Source organism: Myotis myotis, unplaced genomic scaffold, assembly GCF_014108235.1.
Source record: "Myotis myotis isolate mMyoMyo1 unplaced genomic scaffold, mMyoMyo1.p scaffold_m19_p_6, whole genome shotgun sequence".
Taxonomy (NCBI): Eukaryota; Metazoa; Chordata; class Mammalia; order Chiroptera; family Vespertilionidae; genus Myotis; species Myotis myotis.
In genome coordinates, this window is record NW_023416368.1 from 37,541,823 (window position 1) to 37,560,210 (window position 18,388).

The following is an 18,388-nucleotide window of genomic DNA, read 5'->3' on the forward strand; positions in this document are numbered from 1 at the left end:
GAGATTGAAACTTTTAAAAAGAGCCAAACAGCCTGGCCAGTGTGGGTCAGTGGTTGAGCATTGAACCATGAACCAAAAGGTCATGGCTTGACTCCTGATTAGGGCACATGCCCAGGTTTCAGGTTTAATCCCCAGTTAGGAGGCTTGCAGGAGGCAGCTGTTTGATGTTTCTCTCTTATATGATGTTTCTCTTTCTCCCTCTCTCTAAAATTCTTTTTAAAAAAAAAAAAAAAAAAAAAAAAAAAAGAACCAAACAAATTACGGAGATGAAGAACTCAATAATAGAGAAGGAGAAAGAACTGGCACCCTGGCCAGTATGGCCCCGTTGGTTAGAGCATTGTCCCATGCACGAAAGGGTTGCAGGTTCATTTCCCAGTTAGGTTCCAGGTTCGATGCCCAGTCCAGGTATGCTTGGGAGGCAACGGATTGATCTCTCCCTCTCCCTCTCCCTCTCCCTCTCCCTCTCCCTCTCCCTCTCCCTCTCCCTCTCCCTCTCCCTCTCCCTCTCCCTCTCCCTCTCCCTCTCCCTCCCCCTCCCCCTCCCCCTCCCCCTCCTCTTCCTTTCCTCTCTAAAATCAATAAAAATATATCCTCAAGTGAGGATTGTGTGTGTGTGTGTGTGTGTGTGTGTGTGTGTATATATATATATTTCTAATATATATATATATTAGAAATCTAAGAATGATGAAGAGGGAAGAGAGAGACTTGAGGAAAAAAAAAAGACCCCGGCTGGTGGTTTAGTGGTTGAGCGTTGACCTATAAACTAGGAGGTCATAGTTCAATTCCCAGTCAGGGCACATGTCTGGCTTCTGGGCTTGATCCCCAGTAGGAGGCATGCAGGAGGCAGCTGATCAGTGATTCTCTCTCATCATTGATGTTTCTATCTCTCTTTCCCTCTCCCTCTCTAAAATCAATAAAAATATATTTTAAAAAATAACTTTATGAGAACCATCTGACTTCATCAGAAATAGCAATATAAAATAACAGGCATACCAGAGGAAGAAAAGGAGAAAAAGGAATAGAGAGCCTATTCAAACAAACAGTTGAGAACTTGCCAAACCTATGGAAAGAGCTAGACCCTCAAATCCAAAACACAAACAGAATACCTACTTATTTCAATCCAAAAAGGCCTTCTTCAAGGCACATTGTATTAAAACTGTCAAAAATCAATGACAAAGAATTCTGAAGGCAGCCAGGGAAAAGAAGAAAGTAACCTATAAAGGAAAGCCATTAGATTATCATTGGGTTTCCCAGCAGAAACTCTACAAGCCAGAAGACAGTGGAATCAAATATTCAAACTACTGAAAGAGAGAAACTACTAGCCATAAATAATACATCCAACAAAGTTAACCTTTATATATGAAGAAGAAATAAAGACTTTTCCAGACATACAGAAGCTGAGAGAATTAACCACCATAAAATTTCCTTTGCAGGAAATACTCAAGGGGGTTATTCTACCTGAAACAAAGAACAAAAGGTCACAAAACTATGAGTAAGATCACCAACAGACTTACAACACAAATGGATAATTTGTGATGACAAAAACATGAAAGGTTTGGTAATAAAGGTCTGAATTTGCTAAGGAGGATGGAGAGAGATGTATTCAAAATAAAAGGGACTACTGTATATATGAAACTTTCTTTTTCATAGACCTAATGGTAAACACACACACACACACCAAAAAAAAAAACACACAAAAAAACCCTGAGGCACAGAGCTACCAGAAAACAAAAGATAAAATGGCTATAGGAAATCCTCATACATCAATAATTACTCTAAATGTAAATGTACTGAATTCAGTGTAGCAGAGTGGATCAAAAAAACAAAACCCAACCATATGCTGCCTTCAGGAGACATATCTAAGCTGCAAAGACAAAGTTAGACTCAAAGTGAAAGAGTGGAAAATGATTCTCCAAACAAATTACATCCACAGAAAAAGAGGTATAGCCATACTTATATCTGACAAAACAGATTTCAAGCTAACAAAGGTTATGGGAGACAGAGATGGACATTTTGTAATGATAAAGGGGACACCACATCAAAAAAACATAATGCTTCTTAATATATGTGCACCCAGTCAGGGAACACCAAAATATATAAAACAATTCCTAACAGAACTGAAGGGAGAAACAGACAAAAATATAATCATGGATGAGACCTTAATACTCTATTGACAGCTCTAGATAGATCATCCAAATAGAAAAATCAATAAAGAAATATTGGCTTTAAATGACACATTAGACCAAATGGACATAGTTGACATTTATGGAGCCTTTCACCTCAAAACATCAGATTATGCATTCTTCTCCAGTGCCTATGGAACATTCTCAAGGAATGACCATATGTTGGGTCACAAAATTAGCCTCAAAAAATTCAAGAAGGTTGAAATTATACCAAGCATATTCTCTGACCACAATGCTTTGAAATTAGAAATCAGTTGCAAAAAGGAAGTAAAGAAACCCACAGATATGTGGAGATTAAACAACATACTACTAAAAAATGACTGGGTCAAAGAACAAATGAAAGGTGAGATCAAAAGATATAGAGAGACAAACGAGAATTACAATACGACATCAAAATTTCTGGGATGCAGCGAAAGCAGTAATAAAAGGGAAGTTTATATCATCACAGGTCTATCTCAGGAAACACAGGAAATCCTAAGTAAACAATCTAGCATTATATCTTAAAAAACTAGAAAAAGAACGAAAGCAACCCCAAGTCAGCAGAGGAAGGAAATAATAAAAATTAGAGCAGAATTGAATGAAATATAGAACAAATAACTATAAAAAATTAATACAGCAAAGAGCTGATTCATTGGAAAGATTAATAAAATTGACAAACTCTTGGCTAAGGAAAAAAGAGAAAACACTCACATGAACAAAATCAGAAATGAAAGGTTACCACAGGCCTCACAGATATACAAAGGATCATACTAGAATACTATAAAAGACTACATGTCATCAAATTGAATAACTTGGAAGAGATGGATAAGTTCCTAGAAATGTATAACATTCCTAGACTGAATCATGAAGAATTAGAAAATCTAAATAGACTGAAAAACAGTGAGGAAATTGAAACAACCATCAAAAACTCCCAAAAAATAAAAATCCAGGACCAGATGATTTCACTAATGAATTCTAACAAACATTCAAAGAAGATTTGATACCCATCCCCTCTCAAACTCTTCCAGAAAATTAAAGAAGGCAGTATCTCCTAACACATTTTATGAGGCCAACATAACCCTGATACCTAAACCTGGCGAGGATAACACAAGACAAGAAAACTACAGACCAATATCTGATGAATACAGATGCAAAATCCTAAACAAAATACTACCAAATTGAATCCAAAAATACATTAAAAAATAACACATCACAATCAAGACCTAGATGTTATCTCTAGGGAGGTGACCTTATGTATCTGCTATAAATTGCTTGTTCGTTCAGCTATCTGTCTCAGTTTTCCTATTCCACTTGTCCTGGCTTACTGGCCTGTCTCAATATAACAGTAACCAGCTCATGGAATTGTGGTATTGAATAAATGCAGTCATGCATGTCAGATACGTAGCTTAGTTCCTAATTAATTACCTTGTAAAAATATTAAGTAAATTTTAGCTGCTGTTATCACTTATACTAAAGGGAATTGTATTTTTAAAGTTTCACAAAACAATGGCAAAGTTTTCAGTCCTTCCAAACTGTCCACTGTGATTCCATTGATAGGTTTCATCAAACGTTTTGGCAGAGGTGTTGGTCAGATGGTTGCCTGGGAGACAGTCTGCTTTCCAGGGTGCTTTTAGAAGCTCAAATTGCAAACTGCTCCTTAGTTCCTGGTTATAAAATCTCTGTGAGCTTTTCAGGAGAAGAGATACTAGACATCTGGGGCTGAAGTGCTGGAGTTAATAAACATGGTCTTTGCATATGGCATTTGAATAAAAAAATAAACATGTTTAGGGAGAAAACATTGATAATTAACTGATCTGGGAACTGATTAATTTTTGGAATGTAACAATTTTTTCCCTTTTTTTAAATTTATTGGGGTGGTACAGGTTAACAAAATTATATATGTTTCAGGTGCACAATTTCACAACACATCATCTGTATACTATATTATGTGTTCACCACCCCAAGTCAAGTCTTCCATTACCATTTATACCCCTACCAGAGGCCCAGTGCATGGGATTCGTGTACTGGTGGGGGCGTGGCCTGCAGGGATCAGCCTGCTGTGGGAGCACCACTCATCCTGATCAGCCTAGTGGCTGTGGACCCACCCTCTGAGTGGCTACTCCTGCTGTGAAACGGCTGCTCATCCTGGTAAGCTGAGTGGCACTCCCATTGTGAGAGCGTACTGACCACCAGGGGGCATCTCCTGCGTTAAGCATCTGCCACCTGATGGTCAGTGCACATCATAGCGACTGGTCGACCGGTCGTTCTGGTCATTCCGCTGTTCGGTCACTGGGCTTTTATTATATAGGATACCCTCCTTCATCTCTTCTCACCTCTTCCTCCCCACATTGTTGTCCGAGTCCATGAGTTTTTCTTCTTTTTTCCTTTTTGTTCAATTCCTCCACTGCTCCCACCCCACCCCCGCTCCCCCCACATACACACACACAGCTGTCAGCCTGCTCTCTATATGAGTCTGTCTCTATTTTGCTTATTAGTTCACTTTGTTCATTAGATTCCATATAAGAAATCATACTGTACTTGTCTTTCTCTGACTGGCTTTTTTATAATTTTAAATATTTAAGTAAAACTTTTTTTAATGGCTGAAACCGGTTTGGCTCAGTGGATGGAGCGTCGGCCTGTGGACTGAAGGGTCCCAGGTTCGATTCCGGTCAGGGGCATGTACCTGGGTTGCGGGCATATCCCCAGTAGGAGATGTGCAGGAGGCAGCTGATCGATGTTTCTCTCTCATCGATGTTTCTAACTCTCTATCTCTCTCCCTTCCTCTCTGTAAAAAATCAATAAAATATATTTTTTAAAAAAAACAAAAAACTTTTTTTAATGAAAACCTGAATTTTCTTTCCTATGTTCTAAGGCAAAGAAATGTGCTTCCACCTGTAGAATCACTTGTACTCTTGATACGTTTGTTCCATTCTAGCATGGGTGAAAAGCATTCCATTTGGTCGATTTAAGACAGAAACATGATCTGGACATAAAAGTTATTCTAAAAGACAGACTTTAAATGAGATACTTTTCTTATCTTCCTATAATACTTGGGAGGAAATCAAACGACAGGAAATTGCTTTCTGTGAGACCTGTTTTCTTCCTTCACCCAGGGAGAAGTCAGTCCTGCAGGTTCTGCAGGGCAAACTGAGGGTGTCAAGAAAAGCAACATTTAAGATTAAAACATAAAAATTAAATATGCCCCTTGGTTATAAATTTTTTGGAATGTAATGACCTAATCAATCCTTGGAAATAATCCCTCAAGATGTAAAAATGACTGTTCATTAATGAGGGCTTTGTTCAAACAAAAAGTTCCAAATGCCTCTGGACTTGACTTGTTTTTTGACATGTACTTTATTTCTCCTTCATTGTACTATTACTTCCAGTTTGAAACTGCAGGGGAACATTTTGTTTTCCTAGAGCTAACCAAATGTCACTAACGATACCATAAGGAGTAGCAAAAACCCTTTCTGAAGAACAGGATCTGTCAGGCAGCAGTGTGTGTGCAAAGCTGCCAGGCCTGGGCTCCTGGTGGAGTGTGGGATAGAGTGAGACACACCATGGTGGAGTGTCTAGCAAAATTATCTCAATCATTCATTCATTCAAATACTTATTTCAACAAATACTGACCGCATTTAATTCCTATGCTCCATGCTAGGAATACAATGGTTCAGAAGAATAGCCTCTGCCTTCTTGGTGCTTATGTTCTAGTGAGTAGTTAGTTAAAAAGAAAAAAGGTTATTACCTGTTCGTTTATTCAGCAAACATTTTTAAAGTAATCTGGATACAGTAGGGAATGAGAGAGAAAAAGAGAGAGAGAGAGAGAGAGAGAGAGAGAGAGAGAGAGAGAGAGAGAGAAACATCAATGATGAGAGAGAATCATTGGTCAGCTGCCTCCTGCATGCCTCCTAGTGGGGATCAAGCCCCCAACCTGGGCGTGTGCCCTGACTGGGAATCAAACCGTGACCTCCAGGGTCATGGGTTGATGCTCAACCACTGAGCCACACCAGCCAGGCTCTGTCATACTTCTGAATTCAAATAAATTCCCACAGTTTTGACATTTATTTTTTAATTTAATACTTTTATAGAAAATGAAGCTATAACACTCATTTTAAGCAACCAGTGTTTGGAAAACAAGTCTAAGGGTTGTCAGTTTACCAGGGTCTCCCTTCCCCTCCCCGACCCCCGTCCCAACCTCAAAGACAATCAGGACAGCTGGTGGTTGCTAACATATGTTTTGTTAACTTAGACAATTTTCCCTGGCAAAGGAGAAACCATTTTATCATCTAAAGGTGTCTAAATACTGAAACGTGTATGTGTGTTATGTATAAACTTACTGAGAAGGATTGGGAAAAATTGTTTATTTCATTAGGCAAATAATGGAATAGATTTAAAGATTTAAAGATATATGCCCTAGCCAGTTTTGCTCAATGGTTAGAGTGTCAGCCTTTGGACTAAAAGGTCCCTGATTCGATTTCAGTCAAGGGCACCTGCCCAGGTTGTGGCTCGATCCCCAGTAAGGGGTGTGCAGGAGGCAGCCGGTCAGTGAGTCTCTCTTGTCGTTGATGCTTCTATCTCTCTCTCCCTCTCCCTTCCTCTCTGAAACAATAAAATTATATATTTTTAAAAGAATACAAATACATATATTTTTAAAATATTTAAAGATATATGGATTTAAAGATTTTGAGTATGTTGATGTAACTGAAATATGGATTTCTTTTTCCCTCTTAAGGCAAATTTGAGGATTTCCTAAGTTTGTATGAGAATTGACAGATGAGTGACTCTGGTACAAGGCGTAGAAGATGGCATGCTAGGAAACCTGACTTTGCCTTTAACAGGGATTCTGTTTTTCCCCCTTTTGTGGCTTGAACAATTTTTCCCTAAGTAGATAACAATTTGAGTTTTAGATGTAAAAGTTGGATGAGGCAGGCAGCTAATAATGTACATTAAGTGCATATGATGTGTTGGCAGCTATCCTAGGTGGTAAACTATATTTTCTAATAAATGAAAATTTTATTTAGGTGTTTTAAATTATTGAGATACCTTAATTGTCTATATTTTGTATTACTGTTACTCTCTTTGCCTTTTTGTTTCTTGTTCATCATAGTCTGTGTTGCATGCCTGTTGTGTGGCCAGCACCTAGGAAGCCCATATCTAAGTGGGTAGAAGATGGGGTTGTTCCTTCAGAGGAACTGAATTTAGCTGGGGACAAAGCCACTGTATGAAAAAGTACTGAGTGCTCAACTATAGGTCTCAAAGAAAAAAGGAGTAAAAAGAGGGAATAGATTGCTGGTAATTAAGAGTAGAGATTCCCAGATTAGTCAAAACATTTATGCAGATGTGGCTATCAATCCAAAATTGCCAGCTTTTATTTTTGCTAAGTCGTTGTTGAAACTATTTTTTTACCACATTTCAGTAAAGAAATATTTTAACATGAAAAAAATAGAAAAGACATATACCTCTAGAACAAAAAGACATTTAAAATTAATTAGTTCAGTTTTATGAAAACCCCACTATACGGTCCTTATTTTTTAAATTTTGGCACAGAGTGGCAGTTGGGAAACAATGGCCTGAATGAAGCTTCACTGAGAAAGAGGGACTGGCCTGCCCACAAAGATAGATACAAAAAGAGAAAGATTGCTAAGTGGATTGAGTAGCAAGAATAATTGCCTAGAGGTATTAATGGTCAGGGACCAGAGGAGGGGGGACAATGAACTGAACTATACTTTGTTTTTTATTTTGTATTTTTTTAAATTAAATTGATTAGGGTGACATTGGTCAACATGAACATATAGGTTTCAGGTGTGGGTGTCTATGTTACAAGATCTGTCTATTGCACCGTGTGCCCACCACCCAAAGTCAGATCTTCTCCTGTCGCCTTATATTAGGACCCCCTTCTCCCCCACCCCTTCCCTCTGGCAACCACCGCACTGTTTGTGTTCATGAGTTTCAGTTTTATATCCCACATATGAGTGTAATCATATGGTTCTTAGCTTTTTCTGACTGACTTATTTCACTCAGCATAATGTTCTCAAGGTCCATCCATGTTGTTGCAAGTGGCACTATTTCATCCTTTCTTATGGCTGAGTAGTATTCCTTTGTGTACATGTACTGAGCTACACTTTAAAGAATAGTGAGAGGTAAAAGTGATTCTAGAGAATGGGACGCTTGGAAACCCAGGAGAAATTTAGATTTCCAGTAAAATACAATACAGAGCCATTGAAAATTTTGAGCCTTAGAACACGAAAATGTCATGTCAAAAGATCGATCTGGTGGCTGAATGTAGTATGAGTTAGGGAGGGCACTGTTGCTCTTAGAATAACTGCAAATAGGTGAAGCCCAGAACAGGAGAATGAGTACAGAATAAAGGGCAAGGACAAGATCAAGAGACTTTTAGTGAAAGAAAAGATAGGACTTGGTGACACATATAAATGTAAGAAAAGAGGAGTTAAAAGTTACAGCCACAAGAAGTATTTGGGGGGGTCCTGTGCTTTTATCAGGGGCCTGGTAAAGAAGCTTGCCTTACTGATTGAATGTACAAGTCAGCAAAACACCGCCCTTCCGTGTATTTTGAGATGCTAAGTGAACATTACATCATTTGCTCTTACTCTTTCTCCAACATTAGGGATCTCTGGTATGTGATTATAAGAAGTATCACTTACCAGAGTTGGAACTGAAGCAGCCATGCAGTGGTCTACACTGAAAAACTGAGCTTCCCTTTCTATAAATGTCTCTTTTGTTCATTGTTGTATCCCCAGAACCTAATTTATAATTGTGTATAACATATTTGTTTAAAAATTAGTGGTAGGTTCAGATAGTGTTGGATTTTATGCTGTGTAATAAATTCTTTTATCGTGACACCCCTTAGAGTGGAAAAAGAGAATTCTATCTCAATATCACAAAATTATTCTAGCAGGAGAAATCATATGCCATTAACTAAACTAGAATTAGTATGGCCCTAAATGATCTTTGAACCAAATTGAGGCAAAATTCTCTTTGTGCTGACACTACTGAGAGCTTCTCCACCTTGCGATAATAACCGAATTCCACTGGAGTGAGCCTTAAATGAAAACATTGCTAATCTTGTAAATATGAACAAAGATTAATCTTTTTGAGATATTTTGAGAATTTTTCCAGTCAGAAGCAATCTAGCCGCAGCATCTCAGAAAAACTAGGGCCCGGAGCTGGTGGATAATATTTGAGGCTGGAGAGTTGAGGCAGGTCGGGTCAGAGCATGACATCTAGAATTTCGCAATGTGGAATTTTTAAAAAGGAATGAGACATGAGATTTAAATTTTAAAAAGTACTTTGTGATAGCTAATTTTGGGAGCTTGAACAAGGGTGGAGATGGCAAAAAGTCAACATATTTGAGAGATTGAGAAGTACAAGCATGGCATACAGATTTCTGGCTTGTGCAGTTGTGGGTGTTGCTGCTGATCTTTGACATGAATCTTGGGGGAGGACCAGGTTTTTAGGCAGAGAGGGAAGGTTTCAATTCCGTTTTGGAGAGTTTGGGTTTGATATGAGAGTCTTTGAGACATTCAGAGCTGTGGGAAAGAAAAGGGAAGCTGAAGGAAACATCATCGCAGGTCCATTTGAGGAGAGTTGAAAAGATGGCTGATTTAAAATTAATGTAAGAAAAGGCTTTCCTATAATCAAATAACAATTAGAAAATGCAATGAAAGGAACACTTGCATTCACAATAGTATCAAAAAACAAAACATTCAAGAGTAAACCCAATTAGAAATGTGGAAAACTTTTATGAAATATAGTAGAACCTCGTTTCTCAGCAAGGGTGGCAACACAGGTCAGTGGGGAAAGAATAGTCTTTAAAAACAAATGGTGCTGTACAATTGCATATCCACCTACAAAGGAATGATATGAATCCCTTCTCACATCCCACACAAAAATAAACTCAAAATAGATCATAGACCTAAATGTCTGTTAAAGAGTAAATTAAGAGTAGTCAGAGTAGCTAGAAGTATTAAAAAAAGCTAAAAGTATGAAACTCTTAGAAGAAAATACAGGATTAAATCTTTATGACCTTTGATAAGGCAGAGCCTTCCTAGACATGATACCAAAGCACAAGCAACCAAAGACAATAGATAAATTGGACCTTATCAAAATTAAAAACTTCGGTGCTTCGAAGAATAACATCAAGAAAGTAAAAAGGCCGAAACCGGTTTGGCTCAGTGGATAGAGCTTCGGCTTGCGGACTGAAGGGTCCCAGGTTCGATTCCGGTCAAGGGCATGTACCTGGGTTGCGGGCACATCCCCAGTAGGAGATGTGCAGGAGGCCGCTGATCGATGTTTCTCTCTCATCGATGTTTCTAACTCTCTATCTCTCTCCCTTCCTCTCTGTAAAAAATCAATAAAATATATTTAAAAAAAAAAGAAAGTAAAAAGACAACCCACAGAATGGGAGAATATTTACAAATCTGATAAGTATATTTTATCTTTAGATGAAAAGGCAAATAATCAATTAAAAATAGGCAAAAACACCTAAATAAAAATTTCTCCAAAAAGATACACCAGTAGCTAATAACTGCCGGGAGTCGGTCCATGCTTGCTGTTTCAAGGGACCTGGCATATATGGCATACCGTTCTTAATATGTTTGCTCACCTTCTTGGCACTATGTGTTTTAACCAAGGTCTCTGAGAAAGGTTGTTTCCCCAGGTAGGGATTTTCCCCTGAAGTTAGGGAGGGAATAAAACCTCTTAACTAAGTGCCAGGTGGGTAATTAATCACTTTAACTACGAACAATCATGCTTAAGCTACATAATCTTTACTCCCTGGAATGGAGATAAGAAACGCCCTAACCTTTGTAATAGAGATTGATAGGATTGAATCAACTGGTATAAATACAGATGTAATAAGACAGCAAGACACAGAACTTAGAATACGGAACCAAGAGAGACAGAACCTAGGCACAGAACCTACACAGAACGTTCTCTAGAGACAGAAGAACTTCGCTGGAGAGAACATGGCAAAAGTTCCTGGACAGAAACTGGCCTCAGAACCTAGAGACAGAACCTAGCGAGAGAACATGGCAAAAGATCCTGGACTGAACCTGACTACAGAAATTGGCAAGAGAACCTGACTAGAACCTGGTAACTGAACCTGGCTGGAGAACCTGGACAGAACCTGGCTGGAGAACCTAGCGAGGGAACATGGCTACAGAACCTGGCTGGAGAACCTAGCAAGACAACATGGATATAGAACCTGACTGGAGATCCAGACCAGAACTTGGCTGGAGATCCTGGCTGGAGATCCTGGCTAGGCTGCTGATCAACTGAACACTGTCTCCATGTCCTTCCTTCTTCACCGAATCCGTCTACGCCTTTGGGGACCCCTGGACCCGCTGGGGCTGGACCCCGGCAAATAACCACATGAAAAGATGCTCTAATGAAAAGTCATTAGAGAAATGCACATTAAAACCACAGATATAAAACCACAGAGGCAGATGGTAAGTATTAGTTGAGGATGCAGAGAAATCAAAACACTAATAACTGCTGGTGGGAATATAAAGTGGTGCAGGTTCTGTGGGAAACACTGACAGTTCCTCAAAGTGTTAAACATACAACTCAGCAACTCCACTCTGTCCACACAGCAACTTGTACAAGCACCATTCACAATAACCAGAAGGCAGAAACAACCCAAATGTCCATCTATTGATAAATCGATAAAGAAAATGTGTTCTATTCATACAATGGAATACTACTCAGTTATGAAAAGAAATGGATTCATAGTACAACATGAATAAACTTTAAAAACATGCTAAGTGAAAGAAGGCAGTTACAAAATACCACATATTATATAATTCAATTTATATGAAATGTCCAGAATAGGCAAATCTACAGAGACCTCATAGATTAGTGATTGCCTTGGACTGGCGAGATTTGAGGTTGAATGAAAAGTGGCTGCTAATAGATGGGTATGGGATTTCTTTAGGGGATGATGAAAATGTTCTAAAATTGATTGTGGTGATGGTAGTACAAACCTATAAGTATACTAAAAACCACTGAATTATATTGTACATACATTAAATGGATAAATTGTATAGTATATTATAGCTTGATAAACCTGTTATATAAAAATATAGTAAGTGAAAAGTTTGTAGAATATATGTATTATATGAATATATTTTTTAAATAATATAATTATAAGTTCAAAGCAAAACACTATATTCTTTAAAATTAGCAAAATTGCCCTGACCAGTGTGGCTCAGTTGATTAGAGCATTGTCCCATACACCAAAAGGTTGCGGGTTCGATTCCTGATCAGAGCACATACCTAGGTTGCAAGTTCAGGGATGTACAAGAGGCAACCAATTGATGTTTCTCTCTCTCTCTCTTCCTTCCTCTCTCTAAAATCAATAAGCATATCCTTGGGTGAGGATTAAAAAACTAGCAGAATTTGTGAAGCAATGTAAAAGGGACATCAGTGTATATTCCCTTGCAATAGTAGCTTTAATCATGTAACTGATCTGGTGTCAAAATTTCTTAATAGTAATTGATACCACCTAATTAATAAGATAACAACAATAGCATTTATTGCATTCTATGTGCCAACAGTTTGCTAAACTCTTAACATACGTTTTGCTGTTTGTTTTTTACAACACCATGTTTTTTATTACTCTACCCTTTCTATTCTCCAACATACTGAAGTTTACACTTACAAAATTGTATTATTTATCAGAATATCAGAAATGCACAATTTCTTTTGTTTTTAATAGTAGCTAAAAAGGTATTTATGTGGCCTTGAGCAGTTATAAGAGCATATTGATAAATCTATATGTGTTTAAGTAAGATTTTAAGAAATTCAAACTAAAACATTTTATTATAGTTGATTTCCTTTTTAAGTTGATAACTTAAACACTTTTTAAATTATTTTATTATTATTTATTTCAGAGAGGAAGGGAGAGGGAGAGAGAGAAAGAAATATCAATGATGAAAGAGAATCATTAATGGGCTGCCTCCCTCACTCCCCGCACTGGGGGATTGAGCCTGCAACCCGGGCATGTGCCCTGACTGGTAATTGAACCATGACTTCCTGGTTCATAGGTCGATGCTCAACCACTGAGACATGCCAGCTGGGCGAGAAAACACTTTTTAGTTACTTGACAGGTGTTTTTTTGTTGTTGTTTAATGTAGTATTAAATTTGAAAGGCAATCGTTGGCAAAGATAATTTTTAGAATCTTTTTTTTCATTGTCTATATAGACTATTGTCTCAGTCAGTTTGGGCTGCTATAACAAAATACCATAGACTAGATGGCTTAAACAATAAACATTTATTTCTCATGGTTCTGGAGACTGGAAAAGCCTAAGATTAAGGTGCCAGCAGAATTGGTTTTTGGTGAGGGGCTTCTCCCTGGCTTGTAGACATCACCTTCTTGCTGTACCCTCACATGGAGAGCAAGCTCTGTGGTCCCTTCTTATAGGGACACTGATCCCATTATTAGAGCCCTAATCTCATGACCTCATCGAAACCTAAGCACCTCCCAAAGCCCCATATCCAAATGCCATTACATTGTGGATAGGGCTTCAACCTAGGAATTTGCGGGGTCTGGGGGCAATTTAGTCCATAACAACCAGCTATGATGAAAATCTTGTCCATAAATGCTAACCCTAGCATTTTTTGTTTGTTTTTAGTATTATGTGCCAAGAACCTTGCAAAGAAAGACTTCTTCAGTAAGTAAACACCCATTTTTGCTCTCTTACAATATTAATATTTTTCACATATTTCTGAAATGTTAAACTTGTTAAAAACACTGGGTGTATTCTCCTAAAAATCCTGCCCTTACTGGATAGAAAGCCATGGTCTGACAAACTTCATTTCCCAGTTGACTACAACACAGAGAGTGTCGGCTCCAAGGCACAGAATTTATAACTCATACAAGAAAAACTCTCTCGTCCCCTATTTCAGCCACACCCTATTTTCTCTGTCTTTCCACCCATTAATACATTACTTTCTGCTGAACAAAGTGTTCTCAGCTCAAATACAGATGAGACATTTTTCTATAAAATAGCCGGGATTAAGTAAAATTGTTAGTCAGATTTTATAAATTACATCGTATTTTAAAAGCCTTGTAATTAAAGGAATTATGAAAAATAGAGGATCCTTTTCTAAAGAAAGACTCACCCCTTAACTCAAGAAATTCACCTACTATAAAGTAGGTGCCTGCAGCTTAAAATTCTTCCCTTTTTTCCTGATCCTCACAAGGACACTGCTCAGTTCTTAAGTGGTGTTATTCACACTTTAAAGATGGAGAAACCTAGGCTCACGGGCTTCATTCAAGTAGCTGGGAAGCTTCCAGAGCCTTCCCCTTGCCACCTCTCTGGTCTTACAAACCTGTCTGAATCATTTAGGACTCGCTGAGTTCTTGCTTCCAAAGTTAAAGTTGACAGTCAGTAAACAAGATTTCTAAGTATTACTTTTTAGAAAGTATAAGTACAATTAATTATAGATATCTTTTCCTTCATTTAATTAGCCCCCCTTAGTGATCATCAAAAATGGGAATTTGAATTTAAGCCTATTTTTAATAGGGTGGGGTGTTTTTTTTCCCTAGCCTCTAAAAATCTGGGTGTGATGTCATCCTGGGTTGCCATTCTTAGAAAGCTAAACAGATCAAAACTGACCTTAAAGTAGAGAATAAAATCGACTAATGTGATCTTCTTTACCAAATTAGAGGATTCAAAGCTCCCGTTAACCTATAAGACTATGTTCTAATGTTACACTGATTGATCTGTCGCTGTCCCCTCTTCTCCAGGACTCCCCGACCCCTTTGCAAAGATTGTTGTGGATGGATCTGGGCAGTGCCACTCAACGGACACTGTGAAAAACACATTGGACCCAAAGTGGAACCAGCACTATGATCTGTGAGTTGAATATTCTGTAAGCCATTTGGGAGCAGCAGGAAAGTAGGTATCTAGCTTTTAAGAGAAGCATTTCTTTTTTTTCTTTTTTTAAAGGGATTTATAACTTGTTATTGATTAAAAAAAAAGTATGGCCAAATTAATACTGCCTCATTTTAGAGTTCATGTACTTGGAAGTTCTTGCGTTTGACATTTTTATAGATTTTTATGGTTTGCTTCTGTAACTGTGATCTTCTGTGACTTTTCAATCAACTGGCCATTCTAGCAGAAAAAAAGAGCATAGTTCGGGTCCTCTATATACTACTTTTTCAGTGAAACCCTAAACCTGGTTTTAGAGTTTTTATTTTAAAAATATATTATTATTATATTTATCTATTATGCAAATACATATTATATATATTTCTGTTTATTTTTTTTAATTCTGCTTTTTAGTTCAAATACATTTTCTGTAAGAGAAAATATAGTTTGGTATGATTGGATGTATATAAACCTATGTACCATCAAACAACTTCTTATATTTGTTCATAAAATGGATTGCACTTTGCTGAAACCGGTTTGGCTCAGTGGATAGAGCATCGGCCTGTGGACTGAAAGGTCCCAGGTTCAAGAGATGTGCGGGAGGCAGCTGATTGATGTTTCTCTCTCATCGATGTTTCTAACTCTCTATCTCTCTCCCTTCCTCTCTGTAAAAAATCAATAAAATATATTTTTTTAAAAAATAGATTGCACTTTGAAAACCACTATTTTATATGCACTTATGTTTTCATGTTCTTGCTAAGAAATTTTTATCAAAGTAATACTGAATGATTATTGGTTTTTTATTAACACAAATTATACTGGGTTTGGATGAAATTTTTAATAACTGGATTCTAAAGCTCACTTTCAGTGATACTGAGGTGCCATAAGTGGCCTGGAAAGTGGTTGTCAATTCTTGTCCTGAAAGCTCCCCTCTTTGGTTGACTTGCACTGAGAGTAAGTGGGGGGATAATGTCTGAGTTAGTACCCATTAGTGATCTTTAGATGGATCTATGGGTTTATAGGTAGTCCTCTATTGCAAACTAGTGTTCAATAGTAAGCCTAACACTAGTAGGAATTTATAAATATGTCATTGTCCTTTGGACCTAATAAGACATAATAAATCTCACCCCAGCCTGGTGGCTTAGTTGGTTGGAGTGTTGTCCTATACACCAAAATGTTTTGGATTCAATTCCCAGTCAGGGCACATACCTAGGTTATAGGTTCGATTCTCAGTTGGGACTGGAACACGAGGCAACCAATTGATGTTTCTCTCTCTCTCTCTCTCTCAACACATCCTCAGATGAGAATTTTAAATAAATATATATGATAAATCTGTTATAAGATTATAACTTTATGTGGTTATCTATATTTGCTTCTTACATAACTGTTAATAGTTCTTTTCCCAGCCCATTGAGATTACTAGACCTATATTTATTGAGTGCCTGCCACATGTGGAATATAGAACCAATATTATTTTTAAAGGATTCTTCTGTGCTAACAAGTCAATCAGATAAAATCTCAGTGGGCTATATTATAATTCAGAAATACAATTAAAAGTGAGTTTGCATATTGTTTTAGATATGTTGGGAAAACTGATTCTATAACCATCAGCGTGTGGAACCACAAGAAAATTCACAAGAAGCAGGGAGCTGGCTTCCTGGGCTGTGTGCGGCTGCTCTCCAACGCCATCAGCAGATTAAAAGATACTGGATGTAAGACACTAACGCTTTTCTGCCTCTTCATGCAACTGAAGAAGGCTTATGAGGCATCTTTTTTTTTTTTTTTAATACTGAATACAGAATTCCTGCCTTCCTCCCTAGTTAACATTTCGCTGGGTTAAGTTTTGAATTGTTTGTTTGCAGACCAGCGTTTGGATCTATGCAAACTAAATCCCTCAGATACTGATGCAGTTCGTGGCCAAATAGTGGGTAAGAACTTTCTCATCTGTATAAAGAGATGCTTTTGCTCAACTTAACATCCAACTCTCCATCACTGAGGAAACACATACAGGCACTGGCATGGTGACATGCTTCGAAGGACCATCTCTTACAGGGGCCATCTCTTCAGCACTAAAAAGTTTCATCTTGTGTAGTTTTGATTATTTTATCTAATTTATCTCTTCAACCTATCATTCAAAGTTGAGTTAAAATCACTAAGGTACAAAAATATTTAGGGTTATAATTTTTAATGTCATTTTAATCATCCCATTATGGATAATTAATTTGTCATTATATTATCCAGAGGTAGTTAAGAACGGTGGCCACATAATGCAATAGTTGAGAAATAGTTTCTTCAGGAAAACCCATCAAATATGTAAAAAGCAAAGATGATTTCTGAAGACTTCCATGTAATATGATTTGATAGAGTTATAGAGGATTGAATTATTTAGACTGAACAAATAAAATGTGCTAATGTTACAAAGTGTTGACTGGCAGTATTCTCTTGGAAGCGATTTATCTGTTAAGTAGCTCATCATATTATACATTTTTTATCAGCATTTTAGGGTAACTGTGATCTTCTGTGTTTGCTGATTATATGCATTACAAGGAATCAAAGAAAATGTAGTATTTCAGCAGCATACCAGAGTGACCCCAAACCTTTTAGGTATTGCCTTGTGTAGACTTGACCCAAGGTAAATGAACAGTGGGTATAGATCCTAAAACTATCAAAATGAAAAAATTCTCACTGAATGCTTTCCTGTTTCTGATTTCTTCTTTTCTTTGTGGAGAGATGTGCCAGCGGGAAATGAATAGCTGGGAGCAGCTTTATAATTGTCTTTGTTGTTCATAGTAGCCACTGAGAATACACATTTGGATGCATCTAGACTTTACAAATACTGAAAGTGCTTTCTGTGTCCTTATTAAACATGTCAAAATCTCCTTAAAGGATAAGGTAACTTAGAGGAAGTGAATATTGTCTTCTGTTATGTTTATGGAGAGCACGAAAAACACAGTACCCCTTTCTGCTCCACATTTTAAGGAATGTTCCAGGCGGTGTATGGTGGTATGCAGCTACTGGAATAAAATACCTCTTGCTTGAAGGCATAAGAATATATGTGTCTTTGTATATGCACATGCCTCGCTTTTAGAAAATAATATTGTGCATAAATTATGCATCCGCAATGGCTCACTGTATTACAATTGTATAAAACCACTGGATTTTAATGCACGACGTTCTCTTCTGTTTTAGTCAGTTTACAGACACGAGACAGAATAGGCACTGGAGGGTCTGTGGTAGACTGCAGAGGACTGTTAGAAAATGAAGGGTACGTATCACCATGGCAATGCCTGCTGACTTCTCTGCTGCCTTAGGCTCTCGCTCTATATGAAAGT

The 18,388-nt window shown here is 37.6% G+C and overlaps 1 protein-coding gene across 13 annotated transcripts in view; it reads left to right on the plus strand.

The window, feature by feature from the left end:
- SMURF1 (SMAD specific E3 ubiquitin protein ligase 1) overlaps positions 1-18,388 on the plus strand; it is an 86,258-nt gene that overhangs the window by 41,767 nt on the left and 26,103 nt on the right. For 11 of the 13 annotated variants that reach the window (XR_004968502.1, XM_036315689.1, XM_036315690.1 and 8 more), the window contains exons 2-6: positions 13,815-13,853; positions 14,933-15,041; positions 16,635-16,768; positions 16,919-16,984; positions 18,246-18,321. Coding sequence is in view for 10 of the 13 variants with exons in the window: in XM_036315689.1 (XP_036171582.1) it covers positions 13,815-13,853; positions 14,933-15,041; positions 16,635-16,768; positions 16,919-16,984; positions 18,246-18,321 (424 nt within the window). In the remaining 3 variants the exon portion in view is untranslated. Of the gene's footprint in view, positions 1-13,814; positions 13,854-14,932; positions 15,042-16,634; positions 16,769-16,918; positions 16,985-18,245; positions 18,322-18,388 lie in introns of those variants that run through there. The other 2 variants (XM_036315694.1, XM_036315695.1) reach the window with 2 other exon arrangements.